This window comes from Acartia tonsa, chromosome 13 (genome assembly GCF_053477335.1).
Source record: "Acartia tonsa isolate MP-2025a chromosome 13, ASM5347733v1, whole genome shotgun sequence".
NCBI lineage: Eukaryota > Metazoa > Arthropoda > Copepoda > Calanoida > Acartiidae > Acartia > Acartia tonsa.
This window is the reverse complement of record NC_137272.1, coordinates 39,774,281-39,796,671: the sequence shown is the minus strand read 5'-3', so window position 1 is coordinate 39,796,671 and position 22,391 is coordinate 39,774,281. Positions and strand designations below refer to the sequence as shown.

Genomic DNA, 22,391 nt, shown 5'->3' with positions numbered 1-22,391 from the left:
ATATAATTTTGTATCACCTGAATTCTGCCTGTAAGACAATAAGAAAATTTGCATCAAGTTTTATAAGAAACAAACTTAAGTTTTGTACAGAAACATGTTTTTTTTCTAAATAACAGACAAGAAAACAAATCATAAACAGAATAATTTAATATAAAAACAAGGAAAATTGTATTTTTGTTTTTAGAAATTACATAAACATAATTTGTTTACATTTTATATATTATTCATTTTAAGAGGTGAAGCTACTCTTTATTTCACTTTGTCTGTACGTTCATCTTGCAGCCCGTAAGCACGTGTTTCTCGACATAGCTTTAAATAGATAATTATTGATCAAGAAGGACGGACAGACAGACATCTTAAATTGAAGAATAGCTTAGCTACTTGAATATTATAACAAATTTAATCCTTATTAATCTAATGATAAATACAAATAAAACCAGGGCATTTAAAAAATATGTAGTTAGTATCTTAAAGATAGACTTGTTTAAATAGGCATTTTCTATGATAGGCGTTTTGTGAGATTTTTTAAGGGGAAGGCATATTTTTCTTGGGATGATTTTCCTTGAGAAGTTGGAGGTACCCTCCCCCAAAATAGTAATAATCCCCCAGGACCAATAAAGCTACAGTGTACAGGAAAGATTGTAGCGGTTAGCGAGATCCTTCGGTACAAACAGATATAAGGACTCATAGACATCCTGTTACTTTTATAAAAGAATTTTGCTGTATAGGAAATTGGCACGGGCAGACCTGATGGATTTCCAGCCAGTGAACCTGGATCCAAGCACAATTCTGGTCACACAGATGCTTTGGGGACATACAACTCATATTGGTAAGTATCTCGCATTGGATGGCTTTAAAAACTTTGGGTACTTTTATTAAATTCTGATTGGTTGCTTAAAACTATTATTGCTCAAACCTTTCAACAGATAATTTTAAGCTACATAAGGAGTTATTATGTTTATCACAAGTGTTACTGATTATTTAAGCGCCTGACAAAGTAGCAGTTAATACTAAAATGCATCTAATCTAGGCTGTGGCTGGTTGCAAATAGAAGTTGATCACAATATGTTTCCATTTCTGCAAGAGGATGGAAAATATGAAAACTTCTTGGTCTGCAACTATGGAGTTGGTAAGTTGATTTAAATTACCACCACCTAGTGGCGATTTATAGAACTAGAATGTTGCTCTGCGCTCTTTTTAAAGATATTTTTTTCTAGTAGAAATGTTTTTCCTAGTTGCCTGACGTTTTATTGAACAAAAGTCAAATTGTGTTTGGTTTTTTTGAGCCTTGTAACCAAAAAAGTTTGAAATACAAAGCAGTATGCATAAGAAAAAATGCTATTTTTTATTGTCAACTATTGGTGTAATAGTTGATTAAGTGTGAAATTTTCAGTACAGCGTTAATATTGATCTTCTGACTTAGTTATTCGTACAATTAGTTAGAAATAATTTTCTCTTTAACTGTACGTCTTAAAAGGTAAACCCTTAAAAGTGTTAGGACTTTAATTTCAATGGGTAAAATTGTATAACTACACATATTTAGATTTTATGAATTCTTTCTTTAAAATTTAACGTCTTTTAAAAAAAATAAATTAATGTTGCTATGCACATTTTGAACCAAACAACAAATTAGAGTTTATCAGGAAATTTTAAAACTGTTTTTCGTCTGGATGAGATAAAATCTTTAATTTCCATGATTTCCAGAGATGGAGGGGGACATTGGACTGGTAATTACACTGGTACCCAGAGTTTTATAACTCTGTTATCTTATTCGTTTGCTTAAAAACTTTGGGTACTTTTATTGAATTCGATTGGTTGATACCAGACTAATAGTGTACAACTTATAATTTTGATCTACAGAAGGGGTAATTTTGTCCATTATCATTAGAAATGTACAAAAATTTATGGGCCATTGTCTTATCCCTTAAAATCCCTGATGATATCAACAACAGGTTACCCAGAAGAAGTTCAACAACATTGTTGTTGCTAATCTAATGATAGGGAAATGGCTTAAAAGAACATAATTGCAATTGTTTTAACAAAAGTTTATATCTTATCTAATTGAAAAAATTAAGGTAAAGGGTAGGGGGACTAAGTGTCTCAAAATATCAGCCATGAGACGTCATAAGAATGAGGGATTATCCATTTATTTTTTAAGGGTTTTCTTTCCCATATCTCCTCTTATCTCCCTCATTATTATGACATCAAACGGCTGATTTTTAAGACACTTTGTCCCAATAAGGGAACTGCAGTTGAAATAAAACTTTAAAACATTCATCCTTTTAATACTTTTAAGCAATCAAAATATAAACATTTCAGAAAAGATTCATCCATTGTTCTATGTCTCTTTTTCTGGATTAATTTTTATTTAAAAACATACAACTATCATCATAAATCTATCAATTAGAAAATAGGTAATTATGTTCCTATCTATCTATCCTGTTTATGTATTTTTGCAATGACTATTGCATAATTTGCAAAACAGGCAAAAAATGAGACGCTCATGAATTTATGGGTAATGAGTAAAAGGCGTTGAATTTTAGGCTTTTTGTGATTTAAAAGTAATAAATTTTGCGTCTACTCTATCAATAGGCTATGTACGCTGTCTAATTCTGTTTTTCTAGAGGTGATTAGTCATGGGAGGGTGGTTGTACCCTTCCCTAAAATAGTTATAAACCTTCCTAAGCCATATGAGAAGCTACATTGTAAAGGAGAACCATATCGGTTCAGCGGTTAGCGAAATCCATCGGTTGCTATCTTATTTAAGAACAGAATTGTACTTCTTAAATGATTTTTGGGTAATTTTGGGTAAATTTTTGGGTAAAATAATTTCTCATAAAAAATCAAACTTGTTTTTAAAAAATTATAAAATGAACGATGACAACATAATGAAAGGCCTGAAAATGTTTTGAAAAATCGGCCAGGCCTAAAAATACATATAAGCATAAAACCAGCAACTGAAATGGGTTGTTAAAATGATGTAAACTATATTTTTACATGCAAAGATGCTATAGTTATGATTAGGGTTGGGCCGGATACCTGATATCCGGCAGATTTATAATGCCGGATATCCGGTAACCGGCTGATTTCTAATGTCGGATATCCGGTATCCGTCCGGATGTCTGGCTAACGCCCGATATCCGGCATTATAAATCAGCCGAATATCCGGTATCCGGATAGTTTTTATATACGGTATCCGGCCGGATATTGAAAATGGCTGGATATCCGACCAAACCGGATATCCGGCCCAACCCTAGTTATGATTATAGATAGATAGACATCAAGATAGATAGATAGACAATGCATGAAATTGTATTTTTACATGCAAAGATGCTGGATGTTCATAGATAGAAAGGATATCTATCTTTCTATCTTGATATCCAGTAAATGAAAAGCATACTTTCACATGCAAAGTTGGTTAAAACACTGCATATCATATATAAAATTAGTTTTTTTTTATGCACTTTGAAATGTCATTTTTAAACTAATACATTTTTGGTTTCAAGTATAGATAATCTTAGTATAAAGTAGTAAGGTTTTTGTACTAAACTAAACTTCTTCTTTTATTGGTATCCTTCACATAGGTCATGGGACAGTTTTAGGCCATACTAATTTTAGATTTAAGCCTGGTTTTAGGCTATTTTTTTTAATACAACTTGGTTACCTTTTAACAATTTAAATGAAAAATCTATAAAAGAAATTAAGGACCTAATCCTCTACTATCCCTGACTTAGAATTAGGCCCATAGATTGCTGGCTTACAAATTAGGTTATTTTCTTTTTAAGGATAGGTTACTTCATTTCAAATGGGTATTGGGTTAACTATATTTTTCCTTACGGTTTTTGAGATTGAAAAAAAGAATATTTAGAATATAAGGAAGCAAAATTAATTGTTCATAATTACAAAGTATTAGATTATATCTTGTGTTTTTTTTGTACTTCATAGATCTAATTTGAACTAGTTACACATTTTTTAAGTTTTCAATAATCAATGAACAATAAATTTTTGGTTTTTTTTTAGGTTTTTACTAGTTATATCTGCAATTAGTAAACTAGAATTTAGATTATCATTTTGCGATTGTTTTAACTTAATTAATTTCCATTTTATTATGTAATAAGGAGAAAGAGGATGATTAAAGTTCCTCCACAGATTATGACGTCATGCGATAGAATAGCCAATGAGAGGCCAGTATACACCAATGGTAAAATTTATGCTGGTCTCTCATTGGTTATTTTATCGTATAACGTCATAATCTGTGGAGGGACTTTAATCATCTTCAAGGAGAAAACCTAGATTACTTTTCATGATGAGATGCTATAATTATTACCTTAGAGTTGCTTATTTTCCAGTGGACTATCCTCCCCCCCCCCTGCTCTACTTATAATTCTAACTTTAGCAAAGATAATAACATGCACAAACACTGAGCTTTGAAAATCAAAAAAAAATTAAGAAGAAACATATCAAATTTAATCTTTCTATATTTTTTTATATTTATACTTCATCGTTACAGGAGTCTTTATTAAAGTTTTAAGATTCATAGGATGATTCCAAAACTCCTATTATTTATAATAGTTCTTGTTAGTTCAAGAAAAGTGTGTTAGATGTTTATTTCAGATTAGCTTTGGGTAGGTTAGGTTTAACATACCCCCGCTGGGTTAAGCCTTCAGGCTTCAAGGGGGGGGGACTATGATTTTTGCACTAGCAAATATAAAGTTTATTATTTATCTTTAATTACAATGATTACTGTCCAAATAACTTAAAATCACTCCATGACTTCTTATTAACAATCCTATTACATAATAAGATTATTTTTAGATAAGTTTTAACACTTTTTGTCACTTCATTTCAGATTCTTTAATTGGTTTTAGATACAAAAGAATATGCTTGAAATATATGTAAAAATTTATGTTGAAATTTTATAAAGCTACCTATCTATCTTTCTTTCTAATTTTTTTTTTATCTTACTACCAATGTACTTCAAGGCCATTAGGCCGAGTTGATGTAATTATAAAGCAGTTTCCTTGATAGCTATTTGTCAGATTGTAATGTAAATATATAACATTCATCTGTGCGGAAGCTTACCAATCTAGTATTGGCCAAAGGATCCTTACTTCATGTGTATCTGAATCCTAATTTTCCATTAGGTATTTAATAGGGTATCCTGTGTATATGTACATCTATTTATATCTCACCTTCATATCTACTTATCTTCCTATCCATCCATCTATCTATTTCGAAGGAAATGTAATGGGGCATCCCTTAGGTATATAATCATCCCATCTATCCAATATCTCAACTTCATAGCTATCTATTAAGTCAACAAATACATAAACTATTATGTATCAAACTATCTATCTAACCATCCAACTAGTTATCTAAGTGGAAATGTGATAGGACAGCCAGTGTACATGTACAAGTACCTAAACTATCCATCTTACCAACTATCTATCTATCTATCTAGGTGGAAATGTGATAGGACAGCCCGTGTACAAGTACCCAAACTGCACCCAGCCCGAAGCACCCGAAATTATGCCCAGGATTACACCCATGGTTTCCAAGGCAAACATTTCTATAGGTATGGTATTACTTAATATTTAGTCTGCTCGGTTAAAAAGAACAAGGACGAAAAGGTAGCGAAGCGCAAAGAAATCATGTTTGGATAAACGGACAAAGTGATTTAAATAGAATTTGGTAGGATAAGTTGTTAATAAAAACAAGATAAATCCTTTTTTAAAATCACGAATTATTCATAAAGAATTTCAGCTGTCTTTCCTAAATACCATTTTAGAAAACCAAATTCTCCATAGCTTTACGGACGGAAGGACAGACAAAATAAATTGATTACAGAGTACCCTTACACACAAGAGTTGAATTATTTGTTGGCTTAAAAATTTTGGGGACTTTAGTGAATTTTGATTGGTTGCTTTGTTAAGTTGTGTGTTCAAACATTTCAACAACTAATTTTAATCTAATGAGAGGGCAATTTTGTGTATCATCATTGGGGATGTATATAAATTTACCGGTCATTGTCTTATCCCTTTAGATCCCTGCTATGTATGTGTGTGATTGTGTACTTCTTGTTATTAATTTTATTTTTAAAATTCAAGGTACTCAAAAGCTGATAGCCTCCTGTTTGGAGACTGCCAAATGTTTAAAGGTATAGTTTTTTCTAGTTGCGTAGCTACTCCATAATTCGAAAAATTTGTCTGTATAATTATGATGTACAAATAAAGTTTATATTACATTAGAAAAATATCAATTATCTAGTTTAATAGATATTCTATAATATAAAGTATCAATGTTCTTTTTGTCTAAAGCAAAAGATCTCAGAAATTTCTGGCCCTAAGGGATTGTACTTTTCAGGGAATTTTATGAATATCTTAAGGTGGTTATAGGCTATTTGTTTATCTTTATATCTAAATGTGCATAATAAGAAAAAAAATACTATAGACAATCTATTTTTTAAAGGAGGAAGAGTTTTCTGCTGAATGCACCAAGTACCAGAACTTCTGTTTTGACTCGAACCTGCCACCTGTAGGTAAGATATTTTGAAAACATATTTCAGGGATATGACAATGGCTAATGTAATGCATAAATCCCCCACCCCCTCTTCCAAGATCTTGGGTGCTAAATTTTGTATGTGGTAACTGGTGAGCTGTAAATGTAGGTGTGCTAATATTAATTCAACTGAAATTGTCCCATCTCTCCCCGCATTTTTAAAAACAGTTACCTAATTTTTTTGTTAATATTAATGCAGCTCAATTAATATATTGTACTGTATAAAAATGGATTTATAGAATACGTGGATATTGTGAGATATTCTAGCATATCCTAATTAAATGTTTCTCCCAGCTGGCTAATATAACGATATCCCCCTTCCTCCTCCTTATGACGTTAAAACCATCCCCCTGACCATGGAGAAACGTATTGACCAATATCTGAGGACTGTATCAGCAACCTAAATTAATGATTATTTAGATTTTTTTCTACATATTAATAGACAGAAGAAAAGCATTATTTTGTCTTAATAATGATTATTTCGAATGTTTGTCTCTGTCTTTGTCTATAAAGAAATATGCATTTGTCTGTTTGTGACAAATATTATGAGACAAATATTTGTGTAGAATTCCCTGGAATATATAATTGTTACCATTGGCGTGGGACTTGTTCGGGGAGTTCTACGATATTAGGTATACACACTATACATAGAATACGTGGATATTGTGACAGTGACATTTTTGATTGCTAATATAGTTCTCAGATATTGGTTTCATAGTTGGTGGAGGGTAGGTGGTAAAGTCTTTAGGGGGGGATGGGAGGTAACGGTATATTAACCAGCCGGAAGAAACATTTTATCAGAGCTCGATCTTTAAATCGTTTATAGGTGATTTAAACCGGGGCGATTCATTTGGCGCACCATCAAATTATTAATATCAATCTTTAAATCGAATTTGCATGGGCGATTTGAATCGGGCAGTGGCGCGGGCCCGGCGCGGCAATGGCACTCACCGAGTGCCATTGCCGAACCAAATCGGGGTGATTTATTTAATAAATAAATATTTTTTTTTAATTACTTTAATATTTTATTGCAAAACTATCGTGAAAACATTTTTATAGTTATTTTTAAAATAAATTATATATTAATGTTTTATATAAAATACCATACGGACACGGCATTTTATATAAAATACCTTACTGACACTGCTTAAGTAATAAAGTTGTACTGGCGCGGATTGATATTTTAGTGAGTGCGCAGGCGATTTAACAACACCGCGCCGAAAATCTTTTAAAAATCCATGTTTTATAGGCGCGCTGTGGCTTAACACCAACGCACCTACAGTTCACCTCTGAATCGCCCCGGTTTAAATCACCATAAAAACGATTTAAAGATCAAGCTCAGAATATCTCACAATACCTACGTTTTCCAAATCCAATAGAACAGACAATTGCTCAATTGTCATTGAAATCTACAAGAATTGACATTTATCTCTAATAGCAGCTGAGAAAACAAAATCTATTCTTCACAGGGTAGAATATGTGAGGGTGGATAAAGTAAGTTATAGGATAGCTGCTACCATAGGCGTCCAAGGGGGGGGGGGCTAATGGGGCGAGTAGGCACCCCCAAAATTTTTTTCATTTTACCCCCCCCATTTAAAATTTACCCCTATCCTGGGGGTGCCGTAGGCACCCCCAACCATTTAGGAGGGGGTATTTACCCCCCCAAACAATTTTGGGGGGGTAAATACCCCCCCCCAAAATAGAAAATCTCTAACAAAAAAAATTTTTGCGCGCCGCATTTTTAATACTAAATTTTTGATAAAATTTAAATTACCCCCCCCAAAAATTTTACCCCGGGGGTAAATTTTGGGGGGGGTAAACAAATTTTACCCCTGCTAACAGATTTTAGGGGGGGTAATTACCCCCCTCAAGCAATTTTACCCCCGGGGTAAAAATTTGGGGGGGGGGGTAAAAAAAATTTTACCCCCCCCAAAACCGAATTACACCCCCCTTAAAAAAATTTTACTCCCCCCAAAATAAAAAGCTTGGACGCCCCTGGCTGCTACTTTGTCAAAATAATCCTCACATTAAATTTCAGACTTCTATCTTTAATAACATCCAAGAAAATTACGGTTCTTTTCCTAAATTTTATATTACACAGACAGACACACTGACATTTTGAATTATAGAGTAGCTACTAATGTTACTAGTTAAAGGCAAGGACATCCAAGCTTTTTAAAGTGAGGGGTGTTTTTTTAAAAAGGTTTTAGGATTGTAAGGGGTTAAAATAAGGGAACTTCAAAGGTTTGAGGGGGATTATCTAATGTTTTTAATATTTTGCGGGGTCAAAGTGAAAACTTCAAAGTTTTCAAAGAATAAAACACTCTTTATCCCCTTCCCCTTAGAAGTATTTAGATTTTTCTAAATATTATACTATTACGCCCTTATTATTATTGGATATGAATGCATATACTAACATGGTTCTTAAGGGATAAGACAATGGACGATTTTTTTATAAACCCAAATTGATTACCAAGATTACCACTTCTGTATATAAAAATTAATGATTGAAAAGTTTTGACACCTCTGTTTGGAATAAATTAAGCAATAATAGACAACAGATAATATAACAAGGTTATGAAACTTTGGGCACCAGTATAATTTGCAATCTAATGTCCCCTCCCTCCCTGATGTAACATACATACATATTAAGTATATAAATATACGAAGGATAAAAAAATAACATGTTTTTAAATAATAATTCCAAGAATATTTATTTAACATAGTTGGGTGTGCAATGCTTACTTTTAATATACAAAAATGTGAACACAGTAATAGTGTCTGACTGATTATGACGTAACAAAAAAAAATTAGCCAATGAGAGGCCACTATAAATTTTACCATTGGTCAATAACGGCCTCTCATTGGCTAATTTTTTTTTGTTACGTCATAATCAGTCAGACACTATTACTGTGTTCCAAAAATGTATTTCTGATGAATCATGATTTAAGTAAGGGTAGAAGAACATCACCGCAATAGGATCCCATAGGGTTGAAGCGCTTTTAGGATAAGCTATAATTATTGTATTTCTACTTATAAATCAGGGGGTCGGGTCTATTGGTTGGTTCGAGAAAATTAAGGGGACATGAGACTGTATATTATACCGGTATTCAAAGTTTTAGAAACAAGCATTTCTCTCATTCGTTGGCTAAAACCTTTAGAAAAAATATCAAATATTGATTGGTTAGTACAAACCCTCAGTGACCTTCTTTTCATCAATAATTATAATGTTTAGAAGAGATTATTTTGATCATGGAAAGAAAACAAAGTAGTGGGTTTAGTCGTATTTTCACGGCAGCTTTTCTCCTATTTCTAGCACCTGCGGGGGGCTCTAACCCTGCGGGGTAATTATTCACATTTACTCAACCTATATAACCTATCAAAAGCTACTGTGAAAATACGACGAAATCCGCTACTTCGTTTTGTTTCCATGATCAGATTATTATTTATTCATGGAAAATTGTCTTTAATGCGATACTATACAAGATTTTTAGAATGAATCAGAACTCGTTCTGATTAATCGTTTTCTAAACCATTCTGGAATATCTATTTATCGCGTCGTATTAAGGATAGCTTTCCGCAGATATTAAAATAAAAAAAAACTAAGATTAAAACCTGTTCTGTTAGCCCCGATAGAACGAAGGCCCGGACTTTACATGATTGTCAGTATGGCTGAAAACCGGTTCTAATCCTGCGGATATTAATCGTTTTGGAAAGCCATACTGGAACTTTCTTTATTATTTTTTTTTCTTGAAGTCTACCCATCCTTTCCATTATCTAACTTTAACTATAGAATAACTCACTAATTTACCAATATATCTATCTATCTGCCTATCTATTTATCTATTTATCTATCTATCTATTCAGATGTAGATGAGAACGTACTGGAGTGTCGCGTAGAGTATCTTCTCTGTGTCGAAGAGGTCCAAGATGACCAAGAGTATTGTCGACAGTCTTATCAGGTCAGCCTTCAACACTTATTTAGTTTTTCAGGGGGGGGGGAGGGTTCTTCTTCGATTTTAACCAATAAGAACCAAAGATTGTTATAGAGAACCGATTGTAATAGGATACATTATATAAGGTTAAACTACATCTAGCAGACAACCAACCCATTAAATAGCACGATATTTGTCTTTAAGTCCTAACTGTGCAGGGTAATTAGGTGCGCCTGTTTACTAGATATATGAGCATTAGGTACCATTTTAACGTCTTTAGTATGACGCGGTGCGGCCTAGACTAGAACCCGACAGCAAGTAGGGTCATTCTAGTTTAAAGCCTTCCAAAAATTTATTATGAAGATTAATTTTACACAAATAATCATTGACTATAAATGTATATTATTCTTTCCTTTTGACCATAAAATGATGAAAAGCTGGTCAAATATGAAACAGTATGTTAGCTTTGTCAACGGCACTCCCTTACGTATTACCTTTAAGCTACAAAACGGTGCGCATACACTTCGACCAATGTGTCATGTTATCAAATCAACAGAACTGTAGTGTAGATGTATATACAGATAATTACTTTCCCCCTTTTTCATTGACCTTTTTTGTCTGCTTGCAAATTCTTTTCTGCCACTTGGCTGTGTTAATATTCCCGTTACCATTGGTTGATTTTCAAAGACTTAATTGAGACTTGATAAAGGTCATTGCGATAGGGAAATACAGTTATTTAATCCTTTCTGCTATAGTGTTTTACTCTAATATCAAAACAGTATAACTCCAAATATTAACACAAGCGTGAAAACTGCTTCAAGTCCCTTTACTTCACTCTTAATCATTTGCTGCCGTGTCTTTTCTGCACTTTAAATATGCAATAAAATGCGGGATTGAATGAACACCACTTAGGTTACAGTTGCCTCCATAATTGATAGATTTATCATATTTCGACTTGTCATTATCGTTCTCAGTGCTCTTTACCTAGCTATATGACCATTAAAACAAGGACAAATATATTCTTAAAAAGCACAACATTCAAGATTTTATAATGCCTAACTCCTGCGGGGATCCTAACCTTGTCGGGCCTATACATACGTTGCCCTAACACTATATTGTTAAAAGCAAAGAAATAGACAAACAAACAATCTATCCTTTATTTTCAAAACTAATAGAGGGGGTAATCAGTGCTCAACAAGGTACTTTAAGTGAAAACGCCCAGTTTTCAAACAACTAAACTTAAAATTAAGTACAATTATAGAGTAGCTATGCTCCTATAGACGTATGCTGGTTTTAAATTGATAGATATGTCAAATGACCAATACATGTCGAAAATTTATACATATCTTATGTCATCTTACTAGCAGTTTGATAGAGTTTATGTAAAAACGTAAAAAAAAAGCAAAAACTTTACTCTAATAGTCAAGCACGTAACGTTGTTGGCTATATTAGGGGTAATGACTCGACCCATAAACATAGATACCTTCTAATAGTCGTGCAATGAAAAGGTCTGTCGTCTGTAGAACCAGATATTTACCTTTTTTGTGCTGTTTTTAAAGAAAATCTTCTAAAATATTTGACAATCACGAACTACTAATGGGCGGTGTTAGCGCACCCTTCCCTCAAGGAAGACATGTTTTCAGCGTTTTAATAATGTTAAATATTCTTAGATAAAAAGCATTTATTCAGTTTAAAAATTTTAATGTATGATAAATTAATCTACCAACCAATTATGTTCAACAAAATTACTTCTTATTTTGAAACTGTTCCTAGATGAAAACTTATGAACTCTGTTACATTGTACAGGCTAATCATTCTTCAACCTAAAACCCAGAAGATTTTTAGCCAACGAATACCAATAAGGGTTCAGTATAAATTTCAGTCCAATGTTTCTTTTCTATATGAGTAGGAAACCTTCTACAAAAAGTAGTAAGATTTTTGTCAGTGTCTTAAGATTTAAATAACTACTGAACTGATTAAATTCTACTTTTTAGGGAAGCTCAATATAGATCACAGTATGGTTTTAGGCTATTTATTTTTAGCCTTAGGGTTGTGCTATTTGCTTTTATTTGTTATTTAAACTTTTTTTCTTTCCCCTTTGAATAAAGAGCCCCTATATGCTGTCGGCGCAGCCGCTAGTTAAAAAAAGAAACTTTACTACTAGAAATTTTGGGTATAGCCCCTATCGTGGCATCGCCTCTTAAGCGGCGTTTCATTGTATTTTAACAGTGGCTTTTCTCTTATTTCTACCTCCTCCAGAGTCAATTGCCTAACCCTGCGGGGCAATCACCTAACATAACTTAAACAAACCTCTCAAACGCCATTGTGAAAATACGAAGCATCGCCCCTTAAGAGGCGTTGCCACGAGAGGGACAATACCCGAAATTTTAACTGTTTTGAACATACACCAACCAAATCAGTTATCACGTATGTATTGATATATGCGTGGTGTGTATTGTATAACCGATTGACCGATTATCAAGGCGCGTTATGTCTAATAATACACAAAATAGGGCCGGGCCTTTAATCTTATTGTCTGTCTGTTATTTATTTGTAAGGTTCCGTTTTTTTTATTTATTTGTTATGAGGTCTTCATACATGAATGTAAGCAGATAGGGAGAGAATATTTTATGCTGGTACCCAAAGTTTTATATTGCTCTTTCATGCGGTGACTTTAAAACTTTGGAAATTTGATCTTTATTGGTTGGTGCATTAATTTACAGGAGATGTAATTTTGTTTGTTATAATTGGGAGGGTACATCAATTTACTGTTCATTGTCGACTATTAGATCATAAATAAATATGTTTATAAGTGACATATTATTGACATAATGTTGTAATGTTGGTACATTGATTAACAGGAGATGTTATTTTGTTTGTTATAATTGGGAGTTTACATCAATTTACTGTTTATTGTCGAATATTAGATCATTATAATAAATATGTTCATAAGTGACATATTATTGACATAATGTTGTAACGTTGGTACATTGATTAACAGGAGATATTATTTTGTTTGTTATAATTGGGAGTTTACATCAATTTACTGTTCATTGTCGACTATTGATTCATAAATAAATATGTTCATAAGTGACATATTATTGACATAATGTTGTAATGTTGGTACATTGATTAACAGGAGTTGTTATTTTGTTTGTTATAATTGGTAGTTTACATCAGTTTACCGTTGATTGTCGACTATTAGATCATAAATAAATATGTTTATAAGTGACATATTCTTGACATAATGTTGGTACATTGAATAACAATAGATGTTATTTTGTTTGTTATAATTGGGAGGGTACATAAATATGTTCATAACTGATATATTATTGACATAATGATGTAAAAACTAATTTCATAGATTTTTAAAGCCAATAATACCAAAACAACAGTTTTATGTTGATATACTAACAGCATAAGAAAACATTTTTCCTAAGTTTAATTAAATTTCTTGATAAAAATGATCGTATGAAAATTTAAAATGTTTTGAATACTTTATTATCATAGTGTTTTTGAATACGATTTTTCTTCCTTTTTTCTAAATGTACCCTTAAACAACATATTTTTTAGTACAGTTTTATTATGACAAGAAAAAACTTAGAAATAATAGAATCATTTTTATCTTTTTAAAAACTAATAACTCATTAAAAAATAATTTTTTTACGTAATTAAAGCTAGCATTTCAAAAAAGTTCTGTATTTTAAAATCATTTTATGAGGATTGTTTTTATGGATGTTGTCATCCTTGTTTCTAGGCATAATGGTATTTTAAACATGCCAATTAAAAAATTCTCGATAATGAGTAATTATTATAAAGAGAAAGTGTTGATTTTCCTAAATAACATTTTTTTTAGACTTTTAGGCCAAAAAATATTAAGCAATATCCTTTGTGGTCAACATTGAAATCTTTTTGTATACAGCAATATATTCTGGTATTTAAACTAAACTTAAAAATAATTGTATTTGGAGTTATAAGATATTTAGAAACTTAATTCCAGTATGGATTCGAAACCGATTAATATCCGCTGGATTAGAACTGAAAAATCGTGAATCATATCGTAGTATAGACAATTTTTTACGTAAAATAAAATGAAAATAATAATTAATTTTCTCGTATTCATTCGAATCCGGTGGATAGGAACCGGTTCTCATCCATACGAAAAAACTATTCTAGCATCGTATTATATCCAGCTTTCTACGAATATAGAAATGTACAATTATAAGATTAAAACTAGTTTTAATCTCATAATTGTACATTCTATATCCGCGGAAAGCCGTTTATAATACGATGCGAGAAATAACTATTACAGGTTTTTGTTAAGATGGGCCTTCTGCCCCTAAGGGCCAACAAAACTTTGAATAATCTTATAATTTTACATTTTAATATCAACAGAAAGCTGTCTATACTACAGATTAATATTATTAGAATTGGCTATTTTTAAAAGCGAAGCTTTTCTATAATTAGGGTCGGTCCGTCCGTCCGTAACGTATAGCTTTTTTCGTTAATTTAGACATGTTAGAATTGTCCTATCGATTTCAAATTTTGCATGGTGATTCCTTTAGTAGTTAGGTACGATTTAGAAAGCGTAGCAACTCTATAATCATTACCAAAATGTCCGTACGTCCATTTTAAACATGTTGATTTTTTTACTTTTTTAAATAGCTTTTTTCGTTAATTTAGGCATGTTAGAATTGTCCTATCGATTTCAAACTTTGTATGGTGATTCCTATAATAGTTAGGTACGAGTTAGAAAGCGTAGCAACTCTATAATCATTACCAGAATGTCCGTACGTCCATTTTAAACATGTTGATTTTTTTACATTTTTAACAACAAATTTATATGTGACCTAATTATCCGATTTGTCTGATTTTTGGTATACTGATTCCTGGGACAACAAAGTACAATATTATAAGCGAAGCAACTCTATAATCAAGTCCTAAAAATGTAAGTATGTCCATAAACATTATCCTGTATCAAGCAGTTTTTCAACAAATTTACTTACAATTTTGCTTTAACTCTTATACATTCGCATTCTAATTATTCAGTTCTGACATTATACAAGTGTTAATGTCCGTTTGTCCTACCGTTTCAGAGCTTCGCTTTTATGGATGTTGTCATCCTTGTTTTAACAAATAGAAGGGGGAGGGGGTCCTCTAAAATTCGAAACTTTTTTTAATCGGTACACGTTTAAAATCTGATGCTAATTTTCAAACTTTGCCTAAGGGATAAAATTATCTAATGAAACCTGATGAAAGTTAGCATAAATTAACACGGTATTTTAGAAGATGCGAAGCATCTTTATAACTGTCTTCTTCCCTCACTTACTAAGAAACGTTGTATTAGAGTAAATGCTCCTAGAGTGCCCTATTACAAAATAGTTAGTGTATATGTTAGATTATAACCCTTCTACGCTTCTATGACCGTATACAAAGCTATTTTTGTCTGTCAATCCGTCTGATATAACCTAAGAATGATGAATGATGTAAATCTCTCACAAAAGAAACTTAAAAAGAACAAAAGTTTTTTCTTCACTTAACCTTTCCTTGCCATCGGACAAAGACCCGTAATAAACCTAAATAACAGGTCATTAAAATGTTTTATTTTTCGTGTATTTTTTTAGTGTACCAAAACACTTTACTGAAACGAAAATAAATTTGTATACCTATTTACTTTCTAGAAAAAAACTGTTTATCCTAAAAGAAGTGACATATTATTTATGTTGCTTACAAATACACCTTTAGCATCTAGAGGTTCTGTATTCAAAGTGGCAAGGGGTGACTAAAAAATAGATTAAAACCATCCTAAGACTTAGAACTATATAAAGCTTAACCAAAATAGAGATCTTATGCCTCAAACAAAAAAAACTCTTATTACTTTATAAAATAGGATAAACCTTAACCTTACTCTATTAAATACTTTTTTGGATGGGGTTGTAAAAACCTACACCGCCCAAGTTAAGATAAAAGTAAAATCTATATGTAGTAACTAATTTTTCTTTAATTTATTTTTTATGTATTTTTTTCATTAATTTATTTTTCGTGTTAAGGAGTGTTTGGATACAGTGTTGAGTCCAGATTTTGGTAAGTTAAACACTTTTTTAGTAGCAAAGCCACTCTGTAATTAAATATCGTCCGTCCTTACATCCGTTCGAAACGGTTAGCTTTTTCCGTTAATTTGGGCAGGTTAGATTTGTCCTATCGGTATAAAACTTTGCAGTATGATTCCTGTAACAATTAGGTTCGATTTAGGAAGCGTAACAACTCTACAATCGTTACCAGAAAGTCCGCACGTCCGTTTAATACATGTTGATTCTTAACTTTTATGACAACATCTTTTTATTTGATATAATTTTCTATATATCTGGATTTTGGCATACTGATTCCTAGGACAAAAAAATTTCAATATTAAAAGCGCAGCATCTCTATAATCAAGTCCTAAAGTGTAAGTATTTCCTTAAACAGTATCATATATTTAAGGAGCTATACAACAATTTTGTTTAGACTTTTGCATTTATATTCTGCTTATTTAGTTCAGGATGTTGTCATACTTGTTTTAGTGGCACTGCTACTCTATAATTCACTTTGTCAGTCTGTCAGTCAGTTCGTAATTTGCTATGGGGGAAATGTGATTTTCTTGGCTGCTATAGAAGACAACTGAAAATTTTAATAGAGATTCATATGACATATGCACATCTAAACTACACATTATTTCGTATGTCTGTCTGTACGTTTGTCTTTAGATAAAAATATAAAAAGTATATTATTGTTCTTTTTTATGTTAGAGCTTTCATAAGGGAGGGAGAGAACATTGGATGTGAATTATACTGGAACCCAAACAAAAGTATTCCTTCTGTACATCAATATTACACCAACGTATGCGAGATCGTGTCTAAGACTTAAATCAACAGTATAAGCAAACTTAACATAATATTAAATTATTTTTTTTTACATGTACAAATTTCATCCTTGTTTTTTTCCAAATTCTTACATGCTTTAATTAATTGGCGGGTTTACCGCTATATGCATAATCATATGTGTCAAACCATAAAGATTAATTGATTAAAGAGGAGAAACTTAATAATTTTAAAAACAAAAAGTAATTTTTTCAACTTAAAGATTTGTATAGGTTGTTTTCTTCACTTCACACATATATGTTGTTCTTAAAATTTATTGTGTTCTTTTCACAATTTTCTATGAAAACATGCATTTGGAAAACTTGATATTAAACCAATAAAAACTCATAATTTTTGTTTATTAATTTTTTGAGTTTCTATTCATTCTTTTCTTCAATTGATCCTTAAAAGTTCGTGCTGTTTCTACACTTGATATAAAGATTTCTCCATATAGACGTGTGTTTAGAGAACTTTATTGTTAAACCGTTTAGGAACCCATAACAATCAAATTTATTGATGCCCAATTTAAGCATGCACAATGGTTTCGAAATAAGGAATTGTGACAGTTTTATATTGTTTTTTTTTATGTGCCATGTGCATCTATTAGACACAAAAGATCTCTAAAAAGGTCTACAATTTTCAACCAGAAAAATTAATAAAATGGCAAAAGAAAAACTTGCACATTTTTGTTAGATCAAGGAAGTAAAATTGTCCGCAAAACAAACAATCTTACCCAATGTGAAGGGTTTAATGTGTTTATAAATAGGTATAGCCAATTTTACATTATGCTTATTACCAATTGATGTTTATTTTATTCTTTATATTACTGAACACACACCATAGATTTAAAGTAAAGAAATTTTACTGGTCTAGAAAGGGGTTACTTTTGTTTTCTTTAAGGGATGTCTGTACTTTTCCTTCTTAGTATCTTAAATAAATAGCCTACAACCTGCCTATGATGATTAACATAATTTTTAAGATGTTTTAAAGCTACAGTGTGTTTTTTTATGAGAACTTTTTTGAAAGCAATTTTACCCCACTTATAGTTTTCAGAATTTAATGATTAATGGCTTATTTTCTTCACTTTTTAAGGCAATTAATAGAACACCAAAAAATATTTCAGTTTTTATTTAAAAAGTATAGTAAAATCGAAAATTCAAAACTTAGGTGTCAACATCTAAAAATGGTTTTAGCGCATTTTTCTTATGCCTAAATCTTCTACTCTTTGCAAGAAAAAAATTGGATTTTCTGTAGTCGACTTTGGGGGGCCAGTACTCCCTCCCTGGTTGAGATATAACCTTCAAACTTTAATATGTTCTAGTACATGTCCCTAATAGTATATGTATTCATTTTTAGCTCTATATTTCAACTTTGAAGTGTTTAGCAGCCATTCTTGCAAAAGGTTGAATATTTAAGCATAAGAAAAATGCGCTAAAACCATTTTTAGATGTTGACACCTAAGTTTTGAATTTTTGATTTTACTGTACTTTTTAAATAAAAACTGAAATATTTTTTTGGTGTTCTATTAATTGCCTTAAAAAACGAAGAAAATAAGCCATTAATCATTAAATTCTGATAACTATAAGTGGGGTAAAATTGCTTTCAAAAAAGTTCTCATAAAAAAAACACACTGTAGTAGGTAAATAAAGAATAATTTTACTTACAGAGTAAATATTTTTGGGCTTTGGGGCTAAAAGTAAAAAAAGGGGTATTCCTGTCCTTATCTTATTTTATTTGCTCTGTGACCAAAGCACGCTTTAGAATAATATAATCAAAACGGATATTTTGATCGTGAAGGTACCTAGCTAGGTTATAGATTATTTTTCTTTTTCGTCTCTCAAGATCTAAAGAACTGCTTGTGTATATAACGTAACTTTTTGTGTGTTTCATCATTTTACAGAATATAAAATAGAAATACAATTTTGTTTTTATTTAATACAGAAATTGAAATTTGGAAGGAAGAATCTCATAATATATTAGTAGTTCATATATTGCAAAAAATGTCCCAACTTTATCATTAATAATTTTAATCTAAAATTTTATTGTAAATTAAACAGAGGTGAATTCTTAAAAAACTTTTTTAGCTCACTACCTCACTATTTTAGTTAGGCAAAATTATCCCCTCTAAATTTTTAGCGAGCCTCACTAATTTTAGTGAGGCAAAGAATTTTCAGTGAAGCAAAAAGATTTCACCTCTGGTTATTAGTGTAAATGAATTACTCAAGGGACAATTGGTGGTCCACTTTTAAAAAAGGGAAATTTCACCTGAAATTTTCAATTTTCCTGGTTTGAAAATGTGATTATATCAGGGAGCGATGGGACATTGGGCTGTTACAAAAAAAACTTTGGTGACTTTTATTGAATTTTAATTGGTTGGTTCATTAAGTTCAGTGTCCATACATTTTAACTACTAATTGTATTCTACAGAAAGGGTAATTTTTTGTATCATCATTGGGGATGTACATCAATTTATCGAACATTTTCTTATTCCTTGAGACCCCTGGCTTTTGTTGAATAATGAAATGAGAAATTAGATTTTGTCATTTCAATTTTGGAATCTATACTTTCATTTCCTCGTGTGACGTCACCACAATCATAGGCGTGCCCAAAGGTGGGTTGAAGGGGGGTAGGAATATTGGATATGTTTTTAGGGATGTTTCACCTCCTCAAGTCTCCAAAAGGGGAAGGGGGGGAAGTTTCCTAAGTTTTGGTTCTAGGGATAATTTTCGCATTTTTTTCAATCCCTCCCTAACTTTCAAATAAAAGATACCATCATCAATTTGAGATAAATACAGATTTAACATTTCCCTTCGAAAAAACACAAAATGATTTCTATATAGAATGGATCTTTGGAAGGTTCTTTGAAAAGTTGACTCAAATCAAACGTTTTAACCTACAACAACATTTTTCTATCTATCCAATCACCAGTGCTCTTTTCTTACTAACTAACGTGTGCTGTAACGTACGGACACCAATCTTAAGAAAGCCGGCTTTCACATTTCTGTTTTTCATGTTGTTTTTAATTAAACTTCACCAAACGTGTTCAAGGATTTTTTTCACTCATGATTTTACTTTCAAGGATTTGTTGAAAAAAGCCGTATGCAAATTTTATTTAATGTTTTTACAATACTGTAAAAAAGTTTTACACAAATTAAATAAGATTGTGGCTAAATTAAGGTCTTTAGTAAACGTGTTGCACATTGGATTGTATATTCTACTGGTCAAAAAAGTTTTTCAAATGCGTTTTCCCATTTGTGGACTTAAAAACTTTTGGTTCTTTAATTATGACCTAATTGTTTAAACACTAGATAGATAGATAGTGTTCAAACTTTTTCACCATTAATATATGTGAGAGGATTGTACACCAATTATCGTTCAATGTTTCATACCTTAAGATTCTGGCTATATAACATCAACACAGTTTAACAAAATAAGACAAAACTTTCAAAGTCTGATTTGCTAAATTATAATATTGTCAAGATGTATTGTTCAAACTTACACGTAAAATATATTTAAAGAACTAAAATTAGACAAAAAATTACATGTCTTTTCTTTTTGACGAAAGCATAATATGCATCATGTAATGTTGTCCATTAAAATTGCGTCTAAAGATCAAAGAAACTGATAAAAATCCTTTCAAAAAGTCAGTAAGGGTAAATTAACCTTACCAATAATGAATCAAGATACATAATAGATTAATATTACTTTGATATTACACAAGATTATCATGTACTCTAATAAAGTGAAACTTGTAGTGAGCTAAAACAACGACCCCTCTTCTACCCCCTTTACCACATCCCCTACCCTTTTACTAGATATACTGGCTAATTAATGACAGGGGAAATAGCAACCTAAATTCTGGTCTCTAAACATTATAATCTCTCTCGCACTCTTTATCTTTCTTTCTATCTCTGTCTCTATCTCTCACTCTCTCTCTCTTTTTCATTCTCTTTTTATTTATCTCTTTCTCTATCTCTAATTCTATTTTTATCTATATTTGTTTTGAATATTTTGTCTGTAATTTAATAATATTCTTACAGTTAGGGAGTTGAATCCATTTTTATAGAAGCAGAAACATAATCTATGATTATGGTTTGGACCCTATAAAACTGTAATCTACCCTTCCACTTTCCCCTCTCTTGGTGAAGATATCTTCAACGCCGATACGATTTTTGAAATGTAAGATTCCACTTTCAATAGAGGCGAAACTGGAATCATACATTCATGTTTACATATCAGCGTATTCATAAACATTGATTTCCTTATTTATATCGACATAATAGTAATGTATCATTCTACTTTCAATAGAGACAAAACTGGAATGATACATTCAAGAAAACATATCATATATTTAAATCGACATAGTAGAAATTGTACATTTTAGTTAGTTTTTTTTATATTTTTATTAGTTTGAAGTTTTTAAGAAAAAAAGGACCTAAAAATAAAGGTTGCTAACACTTAACAATCAGGCCCATTTCCGGACCTTAGTAGTTTAATCCCCCCCCCCCCCCACATATCATCTCAGATCCTATTAGAGTTAGATGGCAAAAAAAATTGTGCATGTTCCCTGTTAAATAATAAATTTCCGACTTTAAGTGAGACAAAGTCATGTTTTGCTTACTTAACCCTTTCATTTAACAACTTTCTTTTTAAGGTTAATTAAAATGTTAAATGGATGTAATTTCCTTATTTTTGAAGCTAGAACAATTTTTTCAGAAAATCTTTATCTTACAGTAAATTTTATATTAGAAATCTCAAAACATAAATTTTCTTATTCGTTTGCTTAACAACTTTGGGCACTTTTACTGAATTATTTAATATCTATAATACAAAGTAGAACGATGTCTTTCTGTCTATCTGTCTGTCCATCTGGCTGTCCCTTAAGATCTCAGTAACAACTGAACCAATCAGATTCTACTCTTCAGGGTATATACCTATTGGTCCTGTTGTGGTTTTAAGCTATTTTCTTGAGGGGTGGGACAACCCCAACCCCCCAAAAAAT

The 22,391-nt window shown here is 31.5% G+C and overlaps 1 protein-coding gene across 1 annotated transcript in view; it reads left to right on the top strand.

The window, feature by feature from the left end:
- LOC145335304 (uncharacterized) overlaps positions 1-22,391 on the top strand; it is a 60,528-nt gene that overhangs the window by 6,471 nt on the left and 31,666 nt on the right. The window contains exons 3-9 of the mRNA XM_080181040.1: positions 729-829; positions 1,031-1,129; positions 5,462-5,575; positions 6,108-6,157; positions 6,469-6,538; positions 10,426-10,520; positions 16,544-16,577. Coding sequence (XP_080037166.1) covers positions 729-829; positions 1,031-1,129; positions 5,462-5,575; positions 6,108-6,157; positions 6,469-6,538; positions 10,426-10,520; positions 16,544-16,577 — 563 coding nt within the window. The remainder of the gene's footprint in view (positions 1-728; positions 830-1,030; positions 1,130-5,461; positions 5,576-6,107; positions 6,158-6,468; positions 6,539-10,425; positions 10,521-16,543; positions 16,578-22,391) is intronic.